At 44.2% G+C, this 19,610-nt stretch overlaps 1 protein-coding gene across 1 annotated transcript in view; it reads right to left on the bottom strand.

Moving 5' to 3' along the window:
* The window catches only part of hectd1 (HECT domain containing 1), a 27,509-nt gene extending 8,041 nt beyond the window's left edge, over positions 1-19,468 (bottom strand). The window contains 25 exon segments of the mRNA XM_029687765.2: positions 32-844; positions 2,841-3,017; positions 5,547-5,713; positions 5,834-6,157; positions 6,273-6,412; positions 6,625-6,759; positions 6,885-6,990; positions 7,094-7,188; positions 7,478-7,624; positions 7,906-8,040; positions 8,422-8,498; positions 8,765-9,028; positions 9,263-9,485; positions 9,662-9,832; positions 10,031-10,169; positions 11,055-11,229; positions 12,065-12,179; positions 13,528-13,626; positions 14,148-14,224; positions 14,589-14,859; positions 15,402-15,683; positions 15,893-16,120; positions 16,590-16,824; positions 17,070-17,353; positions 19,239-19,468. Of these exon segments, the coding sequence (XP_029543625.2) occupies positions 32-844; positions 2,841-3,017; positions 5,547-5,713; positions 5,834-6,157; positions 6,273-6,412; positions 6,625-6,759; positions 6,885-6,990; positions 7,094-7,188; positions 7,478-7,624; positions 7,906-8,040; positions 8,422-8,498; positions 8,765-9,028; positions 9,263-9,485; positions 9,662-9,832; positions 10,031-10,169; positions 11,055-11,229; positions 12,065-12,179; positions 13,528-13,626; positions 14,148-14,224; positions 14,589-14,859; positions 15,402-15,683; positions 15,893-16,120; positions 16,590-16,824; positions 17,070-17,209 (4,735 nt within the window). The 5' untranslated portion in view covers positions 17,210-17,353; positions 19,239-19,468.
* Positions 19,469-19,610: the final 142 nt, after the last annotated feature.

The following is a 19,610-nucleotide window of genomic DNA, read 5'->3' as shown; positions in this document are numbered from 1 at the left end:
GGCCTGCAGACAGTAGAGGCTGAATACTCACTTGCAGTGCTCATGACATTTCGTCCCAGTGTGTTGGTGTTGTTGTCGCTGCTGCTGCGACTCAGGTTCATGTTGTTGGTGGCATTGGTGCGGGACATGTTGGGAGCCCTCCTCACAAACGATTCCATGAGGCTGGCCTCCCGTGACGACAGGTTGGGCACGCTGGCGCTGGAGCTCATGGGAGCGCTGGCTGCCAGCAGAGAGCTAACGGACAGACGGGCGCTGGCCGCAGAACATAGAGGCCTCTGGGAAGCCGTCTCCTTACTGGAGGACTCGGACACCGAGCTGACGTCAGGCGAGCTGACGCTGACTAGTGCCATGGAGATGGACGTGGCATCTACAGCCTCTTGCCTGTCCGCGCCCGCTTTCCGCTCGCCGCCCTCAGCAGTTAACGTGCTGGACACGCATCCAGCCTCGGATGACAGTACCACAATGGGCTCTTGGCCTTCTGCCCCGATGGTGCCACCACTGACCCCTAGGACCCCCCCCAGCAGGCTCTCGGCCCGGCGCTCTACCTTGGTGGAGCTGAGACTGATATCGCTGCTGCTGGCCACGCTACACACCGAGCTGCTACTGCCCTTCCTGCTTGAAGAGCTGGCCCCTGCAGCCGAGGAGGAGCCGCCCTTGTCCGGACAGTTATTTTTCACCAGGCTGCTCCAGGACTGCGCTGTGCCTGAAACAGTGGATGAGACAGGTTTGGGTGATGGCGCAGACTCAGGGTCGTACCCTGGCGCAAGCTTGAGGTCAAATTTTCCTTCAGCACCCATACGGTAAGAGTTTGAGCCACCAGCATCCCAGGTGACATCAATCCAGCCTGGAAAGGGATATGAATGTTGTGAGACCCAGCAGAGAGCAGACAGCAAGTCAAGACAGCAGCACGGCTTGACACTGGACCAGATACCTTTGTTTATGACAAATGACAGGTGGGCTGTATACAACTTCAGACTAATTCAACAGCATGCCATTCTATGCAGCTATGCTGAAGCTGATAGTATGTTTAGCATATTGCTGAATAGTTAAATCAATGGCAAGTCTAATTGAGATATTGGTTGTCTTAACAATACTGTATGGTCTAGTACTCTGGTCCAGGTGAAGCAATCAGATAGAAATCATGAGTTACAGAAAATGACAAGCAAAGTAGAATTTTGCAAATGCGAAGCTAAAAGCCACCTGAGAAAAAGGAACTGAAGAATATTTTTGTCAATCTAAATATAGTTGCAATGGAGTGAGTCTATTCAGTGCCTGCAAATTGTGACATCAACATGCACTTAATTGATTGATGGAGACAATTAGTCAAAAAGTATTTAAACACATGGCTACCCAGAGATCTAACAGATAGCTTCAAGTACGAAAAGGTTACCTGGTACGTTGGGGGAGAGGGGGGAGGGTTGCACTTCAAATTAGCAAACTAATAACAAAAGGGTATAATGGTAGTGACAGTTTTGCAAGTTTAGTGAAATACGTAAAATGATCATGAGTGGTTTTAAAAGATGTTCGGCATACAGAGAGATAGGTAACATGTGATGCTTTTCAGGCCCTTGTATTTAATAATGTGGCCCGGAAAAGCAAGAGCCCAATATAATGCAGTCTAGTCACACAGCAGAGCAGTAGCACTGACTTAGATCAACCACTAGACTGCTCTGTAGTTAAAGTGCTCGTGAAGGTTATTATTTATTCTTCATTAACAAAGAATGGCCTTGTTTCCCAATTGGATTGGAGAAGAGTAAGTAATAGGCCTGTAGCGGGAGGTCAGAAGCAGAAGAGAAAGTAGGAAAGTAACAGCCTTTAGTGGGAAAGCCATGAAAAGAAAACACTGTCCCGTTTAGAACTGTGTAGTAGCACCGGCCACCGACCACCTGTACAATGTCTTGTAAAGACCTTGTTTCTGAAGTTACTGATCAGGGTTAAGGCACAGATGTTATGTAAGCGCAAACATTATATTAGGACATAATGAACAACTGTTGGTTGATTTCTTTTAGACCAACTAGACCCTCAGTATTTAACATACAAAAGTGAGACGAGAGAGTTAGTAAAAAACGAGATTTGGGTTAAAGGGCAATTCCGCCACTTTCAACCTCCTATTCATTATTTCCAGCACCATACCAGTGTCTACATATGTGAATATGTCACGTTTCGATGCTCTGTAGTTAAAAAGGTCCTTAAAAAATGCTTCTGTGACATCAAAGGGTAAGAATAAAAGTTTCAGGCCAGAAGGAGGGAATGTTATTGCCCCCACGTCACCGTGAATCTCAGTGTTCGAAAATCACTTAAAATGTTTACATTTTAATTGGGTAGAACGTTTTAAAACTATATTTTTTCCCAACAAAAATTAGAAATGCACCGTTTTCACGTATGTAGACACTGGTATTGTGCTAGAGATAACAAAAATGAGGTTGAAAAGTGGTGGATTGCCCTTTAAGATGTACTAAAAGGCTCCTCAAAGCATGTAAATGCACTTGATGTTCACAATTTGTACAACAAAAACATGGTCTACCATATTTGTATCAATGACTCCATTGTTACTAGTTTTTGCACATCCTATGTTCAATAGCCATAGTTACGCAGCCCGATTCCTCATGTGATGATGGGTGACATATGGGTTTATTCTGGGATAAAGCTCTGCATTATGTCCTGCTTTAGCAGTTTAAACATGCATCATCATGTCAGTCGACTAAGTCCCTTAAGAATATTTCCTTTTTTCATAGAAAAACAAAAGCTTTCTATGCAAGCTGTGTGTGTGTGGGAGTTCAGTTCCACACACAGGGACATTATATTAGATGGTGTGGGCTTAGGTTGTAGTAGAGTTTTACCGTTATGGGCCTCCCCCGTCACCGTACCCTCTCCTGCTGGGTTGCCATCCTGGTCTCTCCACTTCCAGTCGATGCCCCGCACCACGCGCGCCCCTGGCACTATGTACTTCATCACCTGGGAGCGGAACAGACGCCTCTGCCTGCGGAGATTGGCCTCTGCCTCCTTCACTGCTTTACCTGTGGAAGGGAGAAGGAGACGGGTCAGATTGCTTGGAGTCATTCAAATCAAATGAATAATTATTCATAAACATACTACACTGAACAAAAATATAAAAACGCAACAAGTGTTGGTCCCATGTTCCATGAGCGGAAATAAAATATCCCACAAATGTTTCACATACAAAAAGCTTATTTCTCTCAAATGTTGTGCACAAATGTGTTTACATCCCTGTTAGTCAGCTTTCCAAGATAATCCATCTATCTGACAGGTGTGGCATGTCAAGAAGCTGACTAAAACAGCATGATCATTACGCAGTTCCACCTTGTGCTGGGGACAATAAAAGGCAACATTTGCAGCTGTCACACAATGCCACAGATTTTTCATGTTGAGGGAGCGTGCAATTGGCATGCTGACTGCAGGAAAGTCCATCAGAGCTGTTGCCAGAGAATTCAATGTTCATTTCTCTACCATAAGCCGCCTCCAACATCATTTTAGAGAATTTAGCAGTACATCCAACCGGCCACACAACCGCAGACCACATGTATGGCGGTGTGTGGATGAGCGGTTTGCTGATGTCAACATTCTGAACAGAGTGCCCCGTGGTGGCGGTGGGGTTATGGTATGGGCAGCCATAAGCTACAGCCAACGAACCCAATTGCATTTTACTGATAGCAATTTCAATGCACCATGACGAGATCCTGAGGCCCATTGTCATGCCATTCATCTGCCGCCATCACCTCATGTTTCAGCATTATAATGCACAACCCCATGTCGTAAGAATCTGTACACAATTCCTGGAAGCTGAAAATATCCCAGGTTTTCCATGGCCTGCATTCTCACCAGACATGTTATCACCCGTTGAGCATGTTTGGGATGCTCTGGATTGACGTGTACGACAGCATGTTCCAGTTCCCGCCAATATCCAGCAACTTTGCACAGAGTGGGACAACATTCCACAGGCCACAATCAACAATCGGATCAACTCTATACAAAATAGATGTGTCGCGCAACATGAGGCAAATGGTGTTTATTTTTTAAAAGATATCTGTGACCAATAGATTCATATCTGTATTCCCAGTCATGTGAAATCCATAGATTAGGGCCTAATGAATTTGTATCAATTGACTGATATCCTTATACGTACTCTAACTCAGTAAAATCAATTAAATTGTTGCATGTCGCGTTTATAGTATTTGTTGAGTAGACAACCAGTGTCGGCCTCAGCAAAAAGAGTGCTCCTCGCATACACACAGTGCCTTCAGAAAGTATTCACACTCCTCAACTTTATCCAAATTTTATTTTTACAGACTGAATTTAAAAATGGAGATGTTGTCACTGGCCTACACACTATACTTTATGTCAAAGTGGAATTATGATCTTCAAACTTTTTACAAATGAATAAAAAAGCTGAAATGTCTCGTGTCAAAAAGTATTCAAACCCTTTTTTTAATGGCAAGCCTAAATAAGTTCACAAGTAAAAATGTGTTTAACAAATCACATAAGTGATTTTTGAACAACTACCTCATCTCTGTACCCCACACATACAGACAATTGTAAGGTCCCTCACTAGAGCAGTGAAATCAGATTCAACCACAAAGGCCACAGAGTACTACAGTGTGTGTCATAACACCCATAAAACCTAGCAGTCAAACAGGGAAATGGTTCCAATCGTTTTCCCACCATTCATTTTTCCCATGGGAGGATATAAGAAACACTACAATAAGGGCCGTTTCATGTAGACTTACCCTGGCTTTTGATAACCGTGTAGGCGCACAATTGGCCCAGCGTCGTCCGGGTTTGGCCGTCATTGTAAATAAGAATTTGTTCTTAACTGACTTGCCTCGTTAATAAAAGGTTAAATAAAAAAATATATTATTTGCCTATATTTACCCCACAAAAATTCTGTTGTGCAAGTTAAATTGACAATACCGGTTAGCAAAAGTCAGCAATAGATGTGCTGGAGCTTGCAGAGTGTGCATGATGTTTAATCTGATGCTAATTAGCCATTTACAATCTGAGTAAATCGAGCCAAATATATTGATAAAAGTCACCTTGTCCGAGAGGTTTAAATAGTTATCAAAACGTCATGCCAGGGTAAGCCTACACAAAACACAGTTTCTAAAAATCCCCTATGGTGAAAATTTACAGTGGATAAACAATTGGAAGCCTTTCCCTGTTTGATGGGTAAAATGAAAGCAGACATTGAATATCCCTTTGAACATGGTAAAGTTATTGATTACACTTATGGTATATCAATAAACCCAGTCACTACAAAGATACAGGCATCCCTTCGAACTCAGTTGCCGGAGAGGAAGGAAACCGCTCAGGGATTTCAGGCCAATGGTGACTTTAAAAGGGTTAGAGTTTAATGGCTGTGATACGAGAAAAGTGAGGATGGATCAACAACATTGTTAAAATCATTAAGTGTTTTGACTGTTCCTTGACAGCACTAGTGCGAGCTTAGACCCCAAACAGCTAGCAGAAGTAGCAAGGACAAACTCCCTAGATGGAAGAAACCTTGAGAGGACCCAGGTGCAGACTCTTACCTAGCTGGTCCTCACACACGCCGCTGACGGTGCCGTAGATCTCCAGGCCTGACAGAGACAGGTAGTGGGTCTGCCCACTGGCATTCTTCCCCATCTGCTTGATGCGGATGTGTCTCCAGCCCTGCTTCTCCTCTTTCGAAGGGTCCAGAGGCCAGGTGGCTGTGGACCTTCGACAGGACACAAACTCACAGTCAGAATCAGACTTACAGGTTTAGGGTCTTGAGTTTTTCCTGATGAGAGAGTCTCCTGCCCTATGGGCCATTCTGTCTGGGACAAGGCTTACTTACCCTGGCTCGTTGAGGCTGCAGTCATCCACGTGGGTGTACAGACTCATCCAGATCTGGCCGTCTTTGGACACCTGGAACACCCAGTTCCTGAGGGCAGAGCGGCCGTAGCCACGGGCATGGCGCAGGGTGTAGGCCGAGGGGATGACCCACAGGCCCAGGTCGATGGCGAACCACGCGTTCTTATCGTCGTTGGTGTGGCAGTTGAGGGCAGAGCTGTCCCGACTCAGGATGTCCTCCAGTCGGCCGTAGGGCAGGTTACGACCCTCAGAGGAGGTCACTACCACCAGGCCGTAGGCCGCTGGGTTCACCCACTCATAGGCAGTCCTGGAGACACAAAGGAAACACTAGATTAATACAAGGTTGTTTTTCTTACATTGGCTCATAAGCATTAAGCTCATTATCAGGTCTTCGTACATAAAGACAATGGGAGGAGACTTACTTTGCATTGGTGCCAATCCAGTAAACTATTCCGTTCTCGTCAAAGTCATGCTGGTGTCTGAATGTGAAGGTCTGTCCTTCTCTCAGTTTCCTGACGAAGATGAAGGAGGATCTGTCAAAGTCGTACCACTGCTTGGCCACCTGGAGGAGAGAGATAAGATTACGTGCATGTTTGAGATGGACTACATTGCAGTCGGAATGCACAGAATCACTGATCTTCAAATCACCTTGCATACTAAATAACTTCTATTATGTGATCAAGACTAGCAATTCTGCACCTCAACTTGCTCAAACTGATCCCCTCAAACACACAGAATGGCAGATAATGAGAGGATGAAACAAGGTTGAAGTACCATCTTGAGGAGGTACTGCTCCAGAGACTCAACGGTGGCCAGGGGCTCCATCTTCAACATGCGCCCTGTGCGGTCGATCAGCGCCGTCTCCCCGGGGGCACGCTCCAGACGGAAACGCAACCTCCTCGTCAGGATCTAACACACGCACACAAAGAATGACGAATCCATTTTACTGACCCTAAGCAATAAACAGGGAGCTGGAACAAACAAACGACTGGTCACCAACACTAGTGTGAGGTGCGGCTGGAGGAGAGACTCACTTGCAGGTTATAGGTGGAGCCTGGGGTGTCATACAGATGCAGAGGTAGCCGCTCAATGGACTCCAGGACTGCTAGTAGTTTGCGGATTAAGGCAACTGCGGGTCGGCTGAATAAGTGGGACAAACCAGGAGATGAGCCACTAACACTTATTTTTATTTTTTTTATTTTTTTACAAATCATTTATATTGAAGTCCAAATGATTAGATTACCTTTCATCATCTTCGTTTTCACTGAATGCGGTTTTAAATACATTTATCCTTTCCATTAATGGTTTACAATCATGTTTCATGTCAAGTTCCACACTCTGAAATAGAAAAGAAAAACAGGAATTGAGCAGGAGTTGGACTAACGACGCAAAATAGTCAGATTCAGGAAGTTTTATTGCCCCAACATTGAGGAAGTTGGATGCCCAGACAGTGTTGAGAACAAGGCTAAGGAAGGAAGAGAAATCTGCAGACCAAATGGATTCCTATATAGTGCACTACTGTTGCCCAAAGGGCCCTGGTGAAAAGTAGTGTACTAAATTGGAAAAAGGGTACCATTTAGAACACATCCAAAATGCCTCAACCATCCATCGATCCCAACCTACTTACATTATTAAGGACTGTAAAAAGTGCTTGAACGAGGCCACTGCTGCACATTTCATATGGGGAGATGGTGTTTTCATCCTTGAGAACCACAATCAAGTTTTCCAGAGCCGTTTTCATCAGGTCTCGCCATGTGTTCTCTCCCTCGATACACTGCAACAGACAAAGCAGTACATTTAACTTTCACTGTGTCATCAAACCTGTCGCCTATAGCTTCAGACAGAACAACCAAGAGAACAAAAACTCCATGTCAGAGTAAGTCAAATAAAAATCTACTCAATCTTATCATTGTAGCGATTTCACTGTAAAATAGTACCGAGTGCTGTTGTGCGAGTGTTCCAAGGCAAATCCCTCACCCCCACCTGTTGGTATGCATAACGTTATCGAATTGTGATATAAATGAGGTTAGAGTTGATGTGCTTCTGTGTTAATACCTGTCTGTTGGTATGCAGCTCCCAAGCAGACTCCAGCTGGGTGGCGATGTTTCTCAGGGTGACCACCACCCCCCTGGGCATGTTCTCCACTGCCTTGAAGTGGTCTTCATACAGGTCTCTGGCCACAGTCTTCACCTACATTTAGATTTGACATTTTAGCCATTTAGCAGACGCTCTTATCCAGAGACACTTACAGATCCAGTGCATTCAACTAAGGTAGGCAAAACAACCACATAGCAAAACACAGGAACAGACAGGGAGGAGATCTAGTCTCACTGGTAAGGAAAGACTGGAGGGTAACTACAGTATCATAGAACCTAAAATAATGATGACGGCTTAACAACTAGATGGATAATATGTCATGCGGTCTAAAGCAAAAAGACAATCTGTGTCCCTGTTAAAAGAGAAAGTTATCTTCTAAATTCAGGGAGAAGGAAGCTGGCTTTAGAGAAAAAAATAATACTGAAAAACACTGAACAGCAGACTGACGTCACTGCTAGAAAACAAAACATCCACCTTTTGTTTTGTTTTCTCCAATTTGGATTTGAGCTTCCTTCCTCTCTTTCCAGTCCAGCCGGTAACAAACTCTGACCCTGTACAACGCAAAACAAACAGAAAAGGAACTATTAGAAAGACAATCCCCATAGAATGCAAACCAGACTAAGAACTGGTGCACTTGATGGCTTTCCCCTGGCCATCACCACCTCCCCTCATTCTAGCTGAGGATATCCTTACTATTGATTTACATTTTCCTTATTTAGAAATATGCATTTCTAAATTATTTACGAACACTTAATTACAGAATGAAATATAACACGAAATCTATGACCTATATGCACGGAAGTCCAAACCAACTGACCTAGTGACGTTTCAGCGGTGAACGAATGCTTGGTGCCCCTATTGGACTCGAACACGAAGCCGGGCAAGTCCTCCTTGAGGATGGTGGCCTGCTGCCCGTCAGAGTTGTGGATGGCGATCTCTCCCTCCTTCAGGCAGGTCAGGGACCAGTTCCCCACCGTCAGCTTGGTGGGACCCAGGGCAGACAGGATGGGCTGGCTAGCTGTCACAGGCTTCACCTGGCTACGGGCACGCTGCAGCTTCTCCAGAAACTCACTACGACTCTCTGGGTGGGAAAACAAGGATATGATGATGTCGTCATTAGCACATTAGACAAATTGGAACATGATGTTGGTTGCGAAATCTCCAGTATCATACTGTTATTCATTCATTTATAACTGCATGTACATAAGTGGAGGGAGCTCATACTGGCCTTATGTCCCAAAGGAGATGAAGAGGAATAAATAGCTAGTTGGGGGAAGTTCAAGTCATAACAGTCCAGATATGTAGCTAGGTCTACCTGAGCTGTCGGAGCCTCCCTCGGGGCTGCCGCTGGAATACATGGTGGCCAGCTTGCCGTCCAGGATGAAGCGGAACCATCCGTTGGAGCCGTTGGAGAGCTCCAGGGCTGCAGCGTCGCTCCAGATGTACAGGCAGTCCCTACCTCTGATGACGGACCAGTCACGCCAGTGGTAGGGCTTCCCCTGCTGCACCTCTTTGGCTTCCTCCTGGGGCTCGTCCTCCTGGCAGGACAAAGAGAGACAAACATTTACATTTTAGTCATGAAGCAGACACTTATCCAGAGATAGACTTGAATGATACATTTATATAATAATACATTTGTAGAGTGCTTTTCATTAACATAGACATCAGAAAGCTCCATATTTGGTCTGACTGCAATGTGGTGTTCTTATTTCACCTTCTCTGGTTTGGACTCCTCCTCGTTCTCTTCGTCTGAAGTGGGTCCGGCCAGAGTGGACACCTTGTTGATGACGCCCAGCCTGGCCAGCTGGTCCAGGAAGACGTCTCCTCCCTTGTCCACCAGGTCTCTGATGATCTGCAGGGCCAGCAGGTGACCGTCATCATCATCCTGTGGCGGAAGAGAGACACCACAGTTAACTTAGCCTCCAGACACAAGCACTGTGGATGAAACCTGGTGCAACTAGAGAGCTTAACAGGCATCAGGTCAGTGTTGGATGGCATTGTTAACAGTGGTGGGTCACACACACCTAATCCAGCACAGTGGAACACACACACACAAAGGGATGGATGTCGTGTATTGCCTTACCTCCTGATCCAGCACGGTGGCGGTGATCTCCACTAGCACGGTGGGCAGGTTGTGACCGGTGTCAGAGTCACACACCTCCTTCAGCAGCACCTCACAGCTGTAGTGGATCATCTTCCTGATCAGAGCCAGGCTAGCTTTCCTGGGGGGGAGGAACATGTGTTAATGGCGTTGCATATATCCCTATTGAAATGAAAATACATTCAGGCACTTAGTCATATAAATAGTACTATATACACTACCGTTCAAAAGTATGGGGTCACTTAGAAATGTCCTTGTTTTTTAACTAAAGCACATTTTTTGTCCATTTAAAATAACATCAAATTGATCAGAAATACAGTGTAGACATTGTTAATGTTGTAAATGACTATTGCTGGAAACGGCAGATTTTTTATGTAGTATCTACATAGCCTGTAATCGAACCCACAAATTCTGATGCTCCAAATACTCAACTAGTCTAAAGGCCAGTTTTAATGCTTCTTTAATCAGCATAACCATTTTCAGCTGTGCTAACATAATTGCAAAAGGGTTTTCTAATGAACAATTAGCCTTTTAAAATGATAAACTTGAATTAGCTAGCACAACAACGTGCCATTGGAACACAGGAGTGCTGGTCACTGATAATGGCCTCTGTACGTATATGTAGATATTCGATCAAAATCAAATCTGCCATTTCCAGCTACAATAGTAATTTACAACATTAACAATGTTTACACGGTATTTCTGATCAATTTGATGTTATTTTAAATGGACACATTTTTTGCTTTTATTTCAAAAACAAGGAAATTCCTAAGTGACCCCAAACTTTTGAATGGTAGTGTATATCTATGAGCTTAGACAACTCATACAGTAACAAGAGCACTGTGTCTTGTGTGGGTGGGAGGGATAAGTATAACATGCGTTTGAGTCAATCATCCTAGTCATTGGTAACATTCTAATGATTTTATGTTGCATAGAACACACTGGTAACGTTACAGTACATTTATATGGACCGTGGGTCGATTAGTCAAATGATTCTCAAAGTCACCTAATAGAAGGTAGCATGGTTTGCTGAAAGGTTTGTGCAAATACTGGTAGCAGTCTCTTCAAGTAGATTGGGGCCATCTCCGGGTCTCCTTTGGGTTCGCTGCCCTCCTCCTCCTCCTTGTTCGCATCTTTCTTCTTCTTGTCCTCTCCTTTGTTAACGGGGCACATCCAGTCTCCTACAGAACAGAACACAACAGGTTGTCACATAACCACTGTCCTTGTTTTCAGATAAAGAACATGATATGGGTCACTCATGACCAAGTTGTTTTACTGGCAGTCGGATAACTCAGCTGCTATGTCCATTTGTTGCGGTGGTGGAAAAAGTTCACAAATGTCATACTTGAGTAAAAGTAAAGATAACTTAACAGAAAATGACTCAAGCAAAAGTAACCCAGTAAAATACTAGTTGAGTAAAAGTATTGGGTTTTAAATATACTTAAGTATCAAAAGTAAATGTAATTACTAAAATATACTTAAGTATCAAAAGCAAAACAAAGTAGAAATCATTTCATATTCTTTATATTAAGCAAACCAGATGGCACCATTTTCTTTTTTTATTTGCAGATAGCCAGGGGCAACACTTGACATAATTTACAAATTAAGCATGTGTTTAGTGAGTCACTAGATCAGAGGCAGTAGGGATGACCAGGGATTTTCTTTTTTTCTTGTTAAGTATGTGAATTGGACCCTTGCCCTGCTAAGCATTTAAAATGTAACGAGTACTTTTGAGGGTCATGGAAAATATATAGAGTATAAAGTACATTTTATTATTTAGGAATGTAGTGAAGTAAAAGTTGTCAAAAATATAAATACCAAAAAAACTACTTAAGTAGTGCTTTAAAGTATTTATACTTCAGCACTTTAAACCACTGGTTTGTTGTTTGCTCGTTGTTGTTTCTATGTGTATATGTAACTTCGAAATCATTTCCTCCTCAAGGACAATAATAAACATCAACCAATCAACTCGAAAATCATTGGAAGGTGTGATTATGTTCATATATTATAACTCACCAGGAGACTGGAGGATGGCTACAACCTCACTGTGGCCACGCTCCCTGGCTTTATCCAGGGGAGTTTTCCCATCTTCATCTCGAAGGTCAGGGTTGGCACCATGTCGCAGTAGAGTCTAGAGACAGACAGCGATGTTTACTAAGGCAACATGCATAGGGTCTAACTGTACACTATTTACACAAAAGTATGTGGACCCCCTTCAAATTTGTGGATTTGGCTATTTCAGCCACACCCGTTGAGTACACAGCGATGCAATGTCCATAGACAAACATTGGCAGTAGAATGGCCTAACTGAAGAGCTCAGTGATGTTCAACGTGGCACCATCATAAGATGCCACCTTCCCAACAAGTCAGTTCTTCAAATTTCCAGTCAACTGTAAGTGCCGTTATTGTGAAGTGGAAACGTCTAGGAACAACAACGGCTCAGCCGTGAAGTGGTAGGCCACACAAGCTCACAGAACGGGACCACCGAGTGCTACAGTTTTTTTGTCTGTCCTTGGTTGCAACACTCACTACTGAGTTCCAAGCTGCCTCTGGAAGCAATGTCAACACAATAACTGTTTGTCAAGAGCTTCATGAAATTGGTTTCCATGGCTGAGCAGCCACACACAAGCCTAAGATCACCATGCGCAATGCCAGACGTCGGCAGGAGTTGTGTAAAGCTTGCAGCCATTGGACTCGGGAGCAGTGGAAATGTGTTCTCTGGAGTGATGAATCACGCTTCACCTTCTGGCAGTCTGATGAATCAGGGTTTGGCGGATGCCAGGAGAACACTACCTGCCCCAATGCATAGTGCAAACTGTAACGTTTGGGGGAGGAGGGTTAATGGTCTGGGGTCTTCGTTCCAGTGAAGGGAAACCATAACGCTACAGCATACAATGACATTCTAGACTGTGCTTCTGTGCTTCCAATTTTGTGGCAATAGTTTGGGGAAGGCCCTTTCCTGTTTCAGCATGACAATGCCCCTATGCCCAAAGCGAGGTCATTACAGAAATGGTTTGTTGACATCAGTGTGAAAGAACTTGGTCTACACAAAGCCCTGACCTCAACCCCATCGAACACCTTTGGGATGAATTGAACTGTGAGCCAGGCCTAAATGCACAACATCAGTGCCGACCTTAATAATCCTTCCCCGCAGCAATGTTCCAACATCTAGTTGAAAGCCTTCCCAGAAGATTGGAGGCTCTATAGCTGCAAAGGGGGACCAACTCCCTAATAATGTCCATGATTTGGAATGAGATGCTTGATGAGCACGAATCCACATACTTTTGGTCATGTAGTGTATTTCCAAACAACATATAGAGAAGGATAGAGTGCGCACGCACAGTGATTTATTTACATTAATTGAAATCAACATAAACCAGCACCCAACATTCCGGCTCCTGGGCCTTTGTCAAGGGATGTTGGTCAAAAACAGAGCATCAAAAGATATTTCCTATGAGGGTTAAAGAAAGCATAGCTACCTTTGCTACTTGAGGCCGCCCGAAACAGGCAGCGTAATGGAGGGAGGATGACCTCTGACCTCTGTTGACATCAGCACCTCTCTCACACAGGAACTCAACCTGGGACACCAACCACAACAAACAGGGGTTATTCAACATGGTCCAGGCAAAGTAACACTTAAAAACATTTTTGAAATAGCAAATAGAAATGTTTCTTATTAAAACTAGTCCACGCAGTCCTTCCTAGTCTATTTTCTTCTGTTTGGAGCCTAATGAATACAAGGTGTTTTGTAAGACAGACCTGGTTTCGAGGTGACAAACAAGCAATTATTAAACCAAACCCTAGTAGTCAGGCTGCATTAGGCCACATTATGGATACACAGTATTCATTCATGTGTATGCTGCTGTTTGTTGCTATGGACACCTTGAGAGCCTTGAGCACTTCCTGGTTGTGAACAGCTTTGTTCTTGCAGCTCAACAGGGAGGAGATACTGTCCTTAATTTCCTGGGCACAATGAGCCATTCTGTTCTGTTCCCATGCATAATGGCCACCATAATGTACAGGGTAAACTATTACAATTACCCTGTAAAGAGATTGAGGGATACAGACTCAAGTCTAAAAATAACAGCTAACATCTTACCATTTCCTGTGTGCCAAACGCAGAGGCCCAGTTCAAAAGAGTCTGCCCAACGTCATCCATGAAATTCACTTCAAAAGCTGAAACAAGGGAATGATTTCAGGGAACTGACAAAGCGTGCATGCCATCATAAACATGATACATCTACCATTATACAAACAAAAGGCTGAAATGAATGAGGGAAAAGGGCACCATTCCACCTGATTGGACAAGCTTCCTCTGCCACAACCCCCTGTAGCCTCCAGACAGAAACACCACATGGTGTTAATAACAAAGGTATCTTTTGGTTATCACTACGGCAACATCCTCCAGGAACAATAAACAACCTGATATTTACATTTAGTTATTAAGAAGAGGAGGAAGAATAAAACATAGGATGTCAGCTTCCCAAATGGTGCCCTATTCCCTTTATAGTGCATAACCTTTGACCCTATATCCACCCACCCCCGGTGTCGATTGCGTCGATGAGCGCATCTGTGTCTTTGCTGCGGATACAGTCGATGAGCTGTCGGTGGGAGCGCTCCCCAGAGCTGTCCAGCCGTCGCAGGCCCGGGATGCGTCCTGTTGTGCCAGCGGTGGATTTGGGCAGAGCCTTGCGGCCCTCGAACAGCAGCACCAGCAGCAGGTCCACCAGACGCATGGTGTCCAGAACACAGCGTTCATCCCCCTGCAGGGCACTCTCCATTGAGTCAGGCAGCGCAGAGCGCAGAAGATCCTACACACACACAGGAAACACACAGGCGCACACACACGCACAGGGAGGAGGCAAAACAAAAACACAGCTGTAAATTATTACCCCAATCCATTACTCTCCTACGCTAGCCATTCTCACTTCATCATAGCTCTCATTACAATACAGGGCTCGTTACTGAAATATTCTGAAACTGGATCCTTTCGAAGGTTGTTTGTTTGTTATTACCGTTAGCTTTTAAGATATTGCAGTTCATACATTAACATTGTGCCAATAAAATTGTTTTGGAATAAATTATTAATTCTTACTAATACAGAAATGTGTCCCAGAGGGCACACAACACCAAACACAGCTACCAATTTGGCAGCAAATCAAACTGCAATAATTTGTCAAGGCTAAGGACTTCATTTAAAAAGCATTCTAATAAAACTCCTCTCAGGGTGTAGTGCCTTTGAGATTTGGGATGGTCCTTGAAGATTACATTTCAGAAAGGGTATATTGGACCATTTTGTTTTGTAACTGTGTATATTTTTAAAAAAACAAGACCAATTGTAAAATGTCCTTACATGAGTGACGAGGGGAGAACCTCTGCACAGGGTGGAAAGCAGGCTGACGATGGTGGACACCTGGTTGCTGAGTTTGGAATCAGCAACTGTGGGTTGGGCCCCAGTGGAGGTCCGGCCTGGCTTACTGGTGGAGGAGGGGCCGGAGACCGTGCCTCCTGCAGCAGCCATCCGGGACAGCAGCTCTTCTGTCAGCCCGTGCTTGGCCAGAGGCGCCGGGTCCACCCCTCGACGGGTGAAGCGGTCCGCAAGAGAGGCGAAGCAGCGCAGAGCCCCGTCAGACACCTGTGGATCAACGGGTTGCATTTTAAATCAATAGCAATGGAATCAACCAGACCTTTGAGCTTCTTTCCGATGATAATGGAGTCGATTTATATACTACTTTTCCAGAACATCAAAGTATTTATATGGTCAAGGGAAAACTCATCCATCCACCACCAATGTGTATGGATGCCTCCCCCCACCAATGACTCTTGAGTGGGTGTTCTATTCACCTGGTGGTCCTCGTGTTTGAGTAGGCTGGAGAGGGACTCCACGCAGGTCTCCAGAGAGGAGTCCTGGGGCTCCATCTTGCTGCACAGGCGAGACACCACAGCCATGGCGGAGTGCAGGGTGTCCTTATGGACCAGATGACCGCTGTCCCGGATGAAGCTAAGCACACAGTTCAGACCCCCAGCCTCAAACACTGCTCCAGACTCCCTGGTACAGATCAGCTCCAGCACCTGACAAATGACACCACAAACACAAGTTCAGCCATCAAAATAATACATTCATTATTGATTATTTACAGCGTTATTTTATGGTGTGTGGTCAATCTCACTATGGCCTGTATACAGCACCCGACTACTTTTGAGAGTGACAATGTTCTCTATTATTCTACAACAAATATAAGCCCCTCCTCAAACATATATACTTGTTGTGTACACTACAGATAGAGGAAATATGACCTGCATATTCAAGGCTTCATTTGCATCTTCTGATTTGAATAAAACGTCTCCGGTAAAAGGGAAAGAACGTTCTCTTGCGTAAACAGTGAAAGGGAGCCTGAAGCCACCAGTTGATCACATGCAAAATGAAAAAGGCAAAGGGCATAATTGAATAATGTAGAACCAAAAACTAGATCTCCACACTGGTATGATGTTCCCTAACGGAGTCTTCGTCAGGAGCATTTTCGTAATAAAAAAAGCATACCTTGACACACTGCTCTGCCAGATCTCTGCTGGTCCTGTTGTTGAGCTCCACCACCACCAGGCGGTTACACAGTGCCTTGATAGCCCCCTCCACGCCAACGATCCTGCGGGTGCATTCAGCCGACACGTCCAGGTAGTATGTGATGGCGCGGGCCGTCACCTCCAGCACGTTGTCCGGAGCGCTCTCGTCCAGGAAGATCTTACACAAGGCTGGGAGGAAGGTGCGTGGGGGACACCTGGGAGAAGAGAACATTTTTTTATAAAACTTTTATTTATCCCATTAGAAGACCTCTTATGTACCTCTTGAATGACATGTAAACAAGCAGCTGTGCATGACTCGGTAATCACATAAAAGGAGTTGTTTTGTCATTATACACAGTTTGTATAAGCACTGCATTGTCATACTGTTGAGGACAACAGCTTGTGATGTTTGAGAGATGTTTGTGAGCACAACAGTTGAATGGGTGTGTCTGTGACTCACGTCTCGAAGCAGCGGTCCACATTGTCAGACATGAGCAGCAGCATGCAGAGCTGCTCCAGGGCAATCAGCTGCATGTCCCTCTCATCTCCCTGGCCCATCTGGAGCCACTCCAGCAAGGTGTCTGGGTCCACGTCCGCCATGATCACCCCCCTGCTACAGCTCCCTATCTGGCACCTAGCCCAATCACTGCTGTGGGCTGAGCTGGGGACTCATCCGCTGGATGGCGAAAACACTGATAGGTCCAATCAATGCTCCCTCCCGTGTTTCATGAAGTCCTCCTTCACCTGGGGGAGGAAGGGAGACAGAGGGAGGGATGGGAGAGAGAAGGTAGAAAGAGAGGGGTAGAGAAAGCAGGCATTTAGTTTAATCATGGCTGCCTCAAATTTGCAGTTGCCAATGGGATTATGTTGGGTAAATCAGAACAAAGGTGTGTAGCTAGTTTATGTGTAACAGCTGAAACAAGGTAATTGGTATAAATAACTAAACAACAACAACTGACTTTTCCTCTCAGGAAAATAAGTGGGGCACAAACCTGTTCTTCGGCTTCTGTATGTTGAGTGGAGGTACCATCTCAACACAATAGTGAGATCAAATATTTTCAGTTGGGGGGTGGACTACACTGATTAACAGCAGAACTGTCTCATTTGTTTGAGCCTGGATGGCTACAGGCTAGGGGCAGATCATCTTATCAACAGATTAATCACAAATTGACAGAGTGCTTGAGGTTTCTATGACTCTAGCAACCCAAGAGGTTGTATTGAGCTGTTGTGTAGGATTTAGGCCTAGGTTCCATTTCCTTTGAGATACAAGCAGAAATTCCAAAAAAGTATTGTAGATAAGTAGAATTGATCCACCTTTCATTATTTACAGTCTGACAATAGAGACACTAATTAAGCCTATGTGCAGACATCTCTTCACTAAAGTAACATGATCATCATTATTATAGTCAGCAGTTCTTTAAAATAGGCCTATCTAGCTAGCTAGTTAGATCATGACTTGGTTCATTTTTACTGCCACTGCAGGCCAGCTAACGTTAGCTACATGACTAAATTAGCTTGCTACTGTTAGCTACCTTTGCTACTGTAATTGACAAACTACTGACGTTGCAGTTGTGACAGACAACCTAGCTAGCTAAAAAAAAATGGCAGTATAAAAACCGTACTGTTAGGTACAAACAAGCTAAACTGCATAGTTAACAAACATAAACAAGGTACCAGTTGCTAGCTCTTAGATAAGGCCCCCACCGTTACTGACTCGCTAGCTAGCCCAGCTCTATCAGCATAGCCATCTGTCCACGAAGACACGTCATAACGTTGACCAGTTAGCTACATTATTATCTGATGTTGTTCTTCCATAAACTGTATTTTAGTACTGTAGTCAGATACGTTAATGTAGTTCACTTGTGGCTATATGTAGCTAAATTGACTAGCTAGCTAGGGATGGTTTATTTTAGTACTGTAGTCAGTTACGTTAATGTAGTTAACTTTCGGCTATATTTAGCTAAATAGCTAACTAGGGATTGTTTATTTTAGTACTGTAGTCAGTTACGTTAATGTAGTTCACTTTTGGCTACATTTAGCTAAATAGTTAGCTAGGGATTGTTACGTTTGTTAGCAAGTAACTGGTGACCGGTTAAAAGGCTTTTGCCAGTAAATTCTAGTATATTAAATACTAGTTAGCTACTTCAAGCTAAGTGTGTGGTGGGAGGGAATCTAAACATAGCGGACTGTATAGAAAGTACGCCAACAGGCAAAATTGTGCTTTTCTAGTTGATCTCTGTATATCAGTTTTAGCCAATTGACTACAACAAGCTGATGTTTGTCAGTGTAACTAACGTTATCTAACAGTTAACTCCTAACGCTGTTCAGATTAGCTAACGTTAACTCGGTGTCTCGTTAGCTAGTTGTCTAAAATTAAACAATTACATTACAAACAGAACATATTTACTAGCCAACATGCATATTTTGATCATTGGAAAATACTGAATAGTTCAAACCACGGTCGTAATAACAGCTACAATGTTATAATACATGGCCTGACCATGAATACATAATCCGCGAGGCTTCAGTTCCAGGAGAGCCCAAGGCCGCCACCGTTCCGTCAGTCACAGCACATAGGAAAAACTGGGTCGCTTGGTTTACAGCACTAACATATCAGATAATCACTCACCGTCTTTCAGCAGATGACGAGAAGAAAATGACGGTCGATCAAACCAAATAGTATGTAGAGGAACAAGCGAACCTAAGCAACAAAAAAGCTTAATTCCTAGGTATTTTTACCGAGACATTAAGGTCAAAGTGGACGGTAATGCAATACACACATCCGAGCGAAATGGAGAGCCGTTGCGGTAACACAGTTGGCTCTCCGTCGTATGTATCACGAGGCTACGAAGCGTCCTAGTGTATACTCCATTCACCGTATGGAAGGCGGCGCTACAATACGTAGAAAAGCACAGACCACATTTCCATAATTACTTTATGTAAACGATGGACCCCCAACATTCTAGGGTAACTATCTTCATTGGGCATACTCAAATTGGTA

Source organism: Oncorhynchus nerka, linkage group LG18 (genome assembly GCF_034236695.1).
Source record: "Oncorhynchus nerka isolate Pitt River linkage group LG18, Oner_Uvic_2.0, whole genome shotgun sequence".
Lineage (NCBI taxonomy): Eukaryota > Metazoa > Chordata > Actinopteri > Salmoniformes > Salmonidae > Oncorhynchus > Oncorhynchus nerka.
Note: the sequence above shows the minus strand (reverse complement) of the source record. Positions and strands in the feature narration are given on the sequence as shown.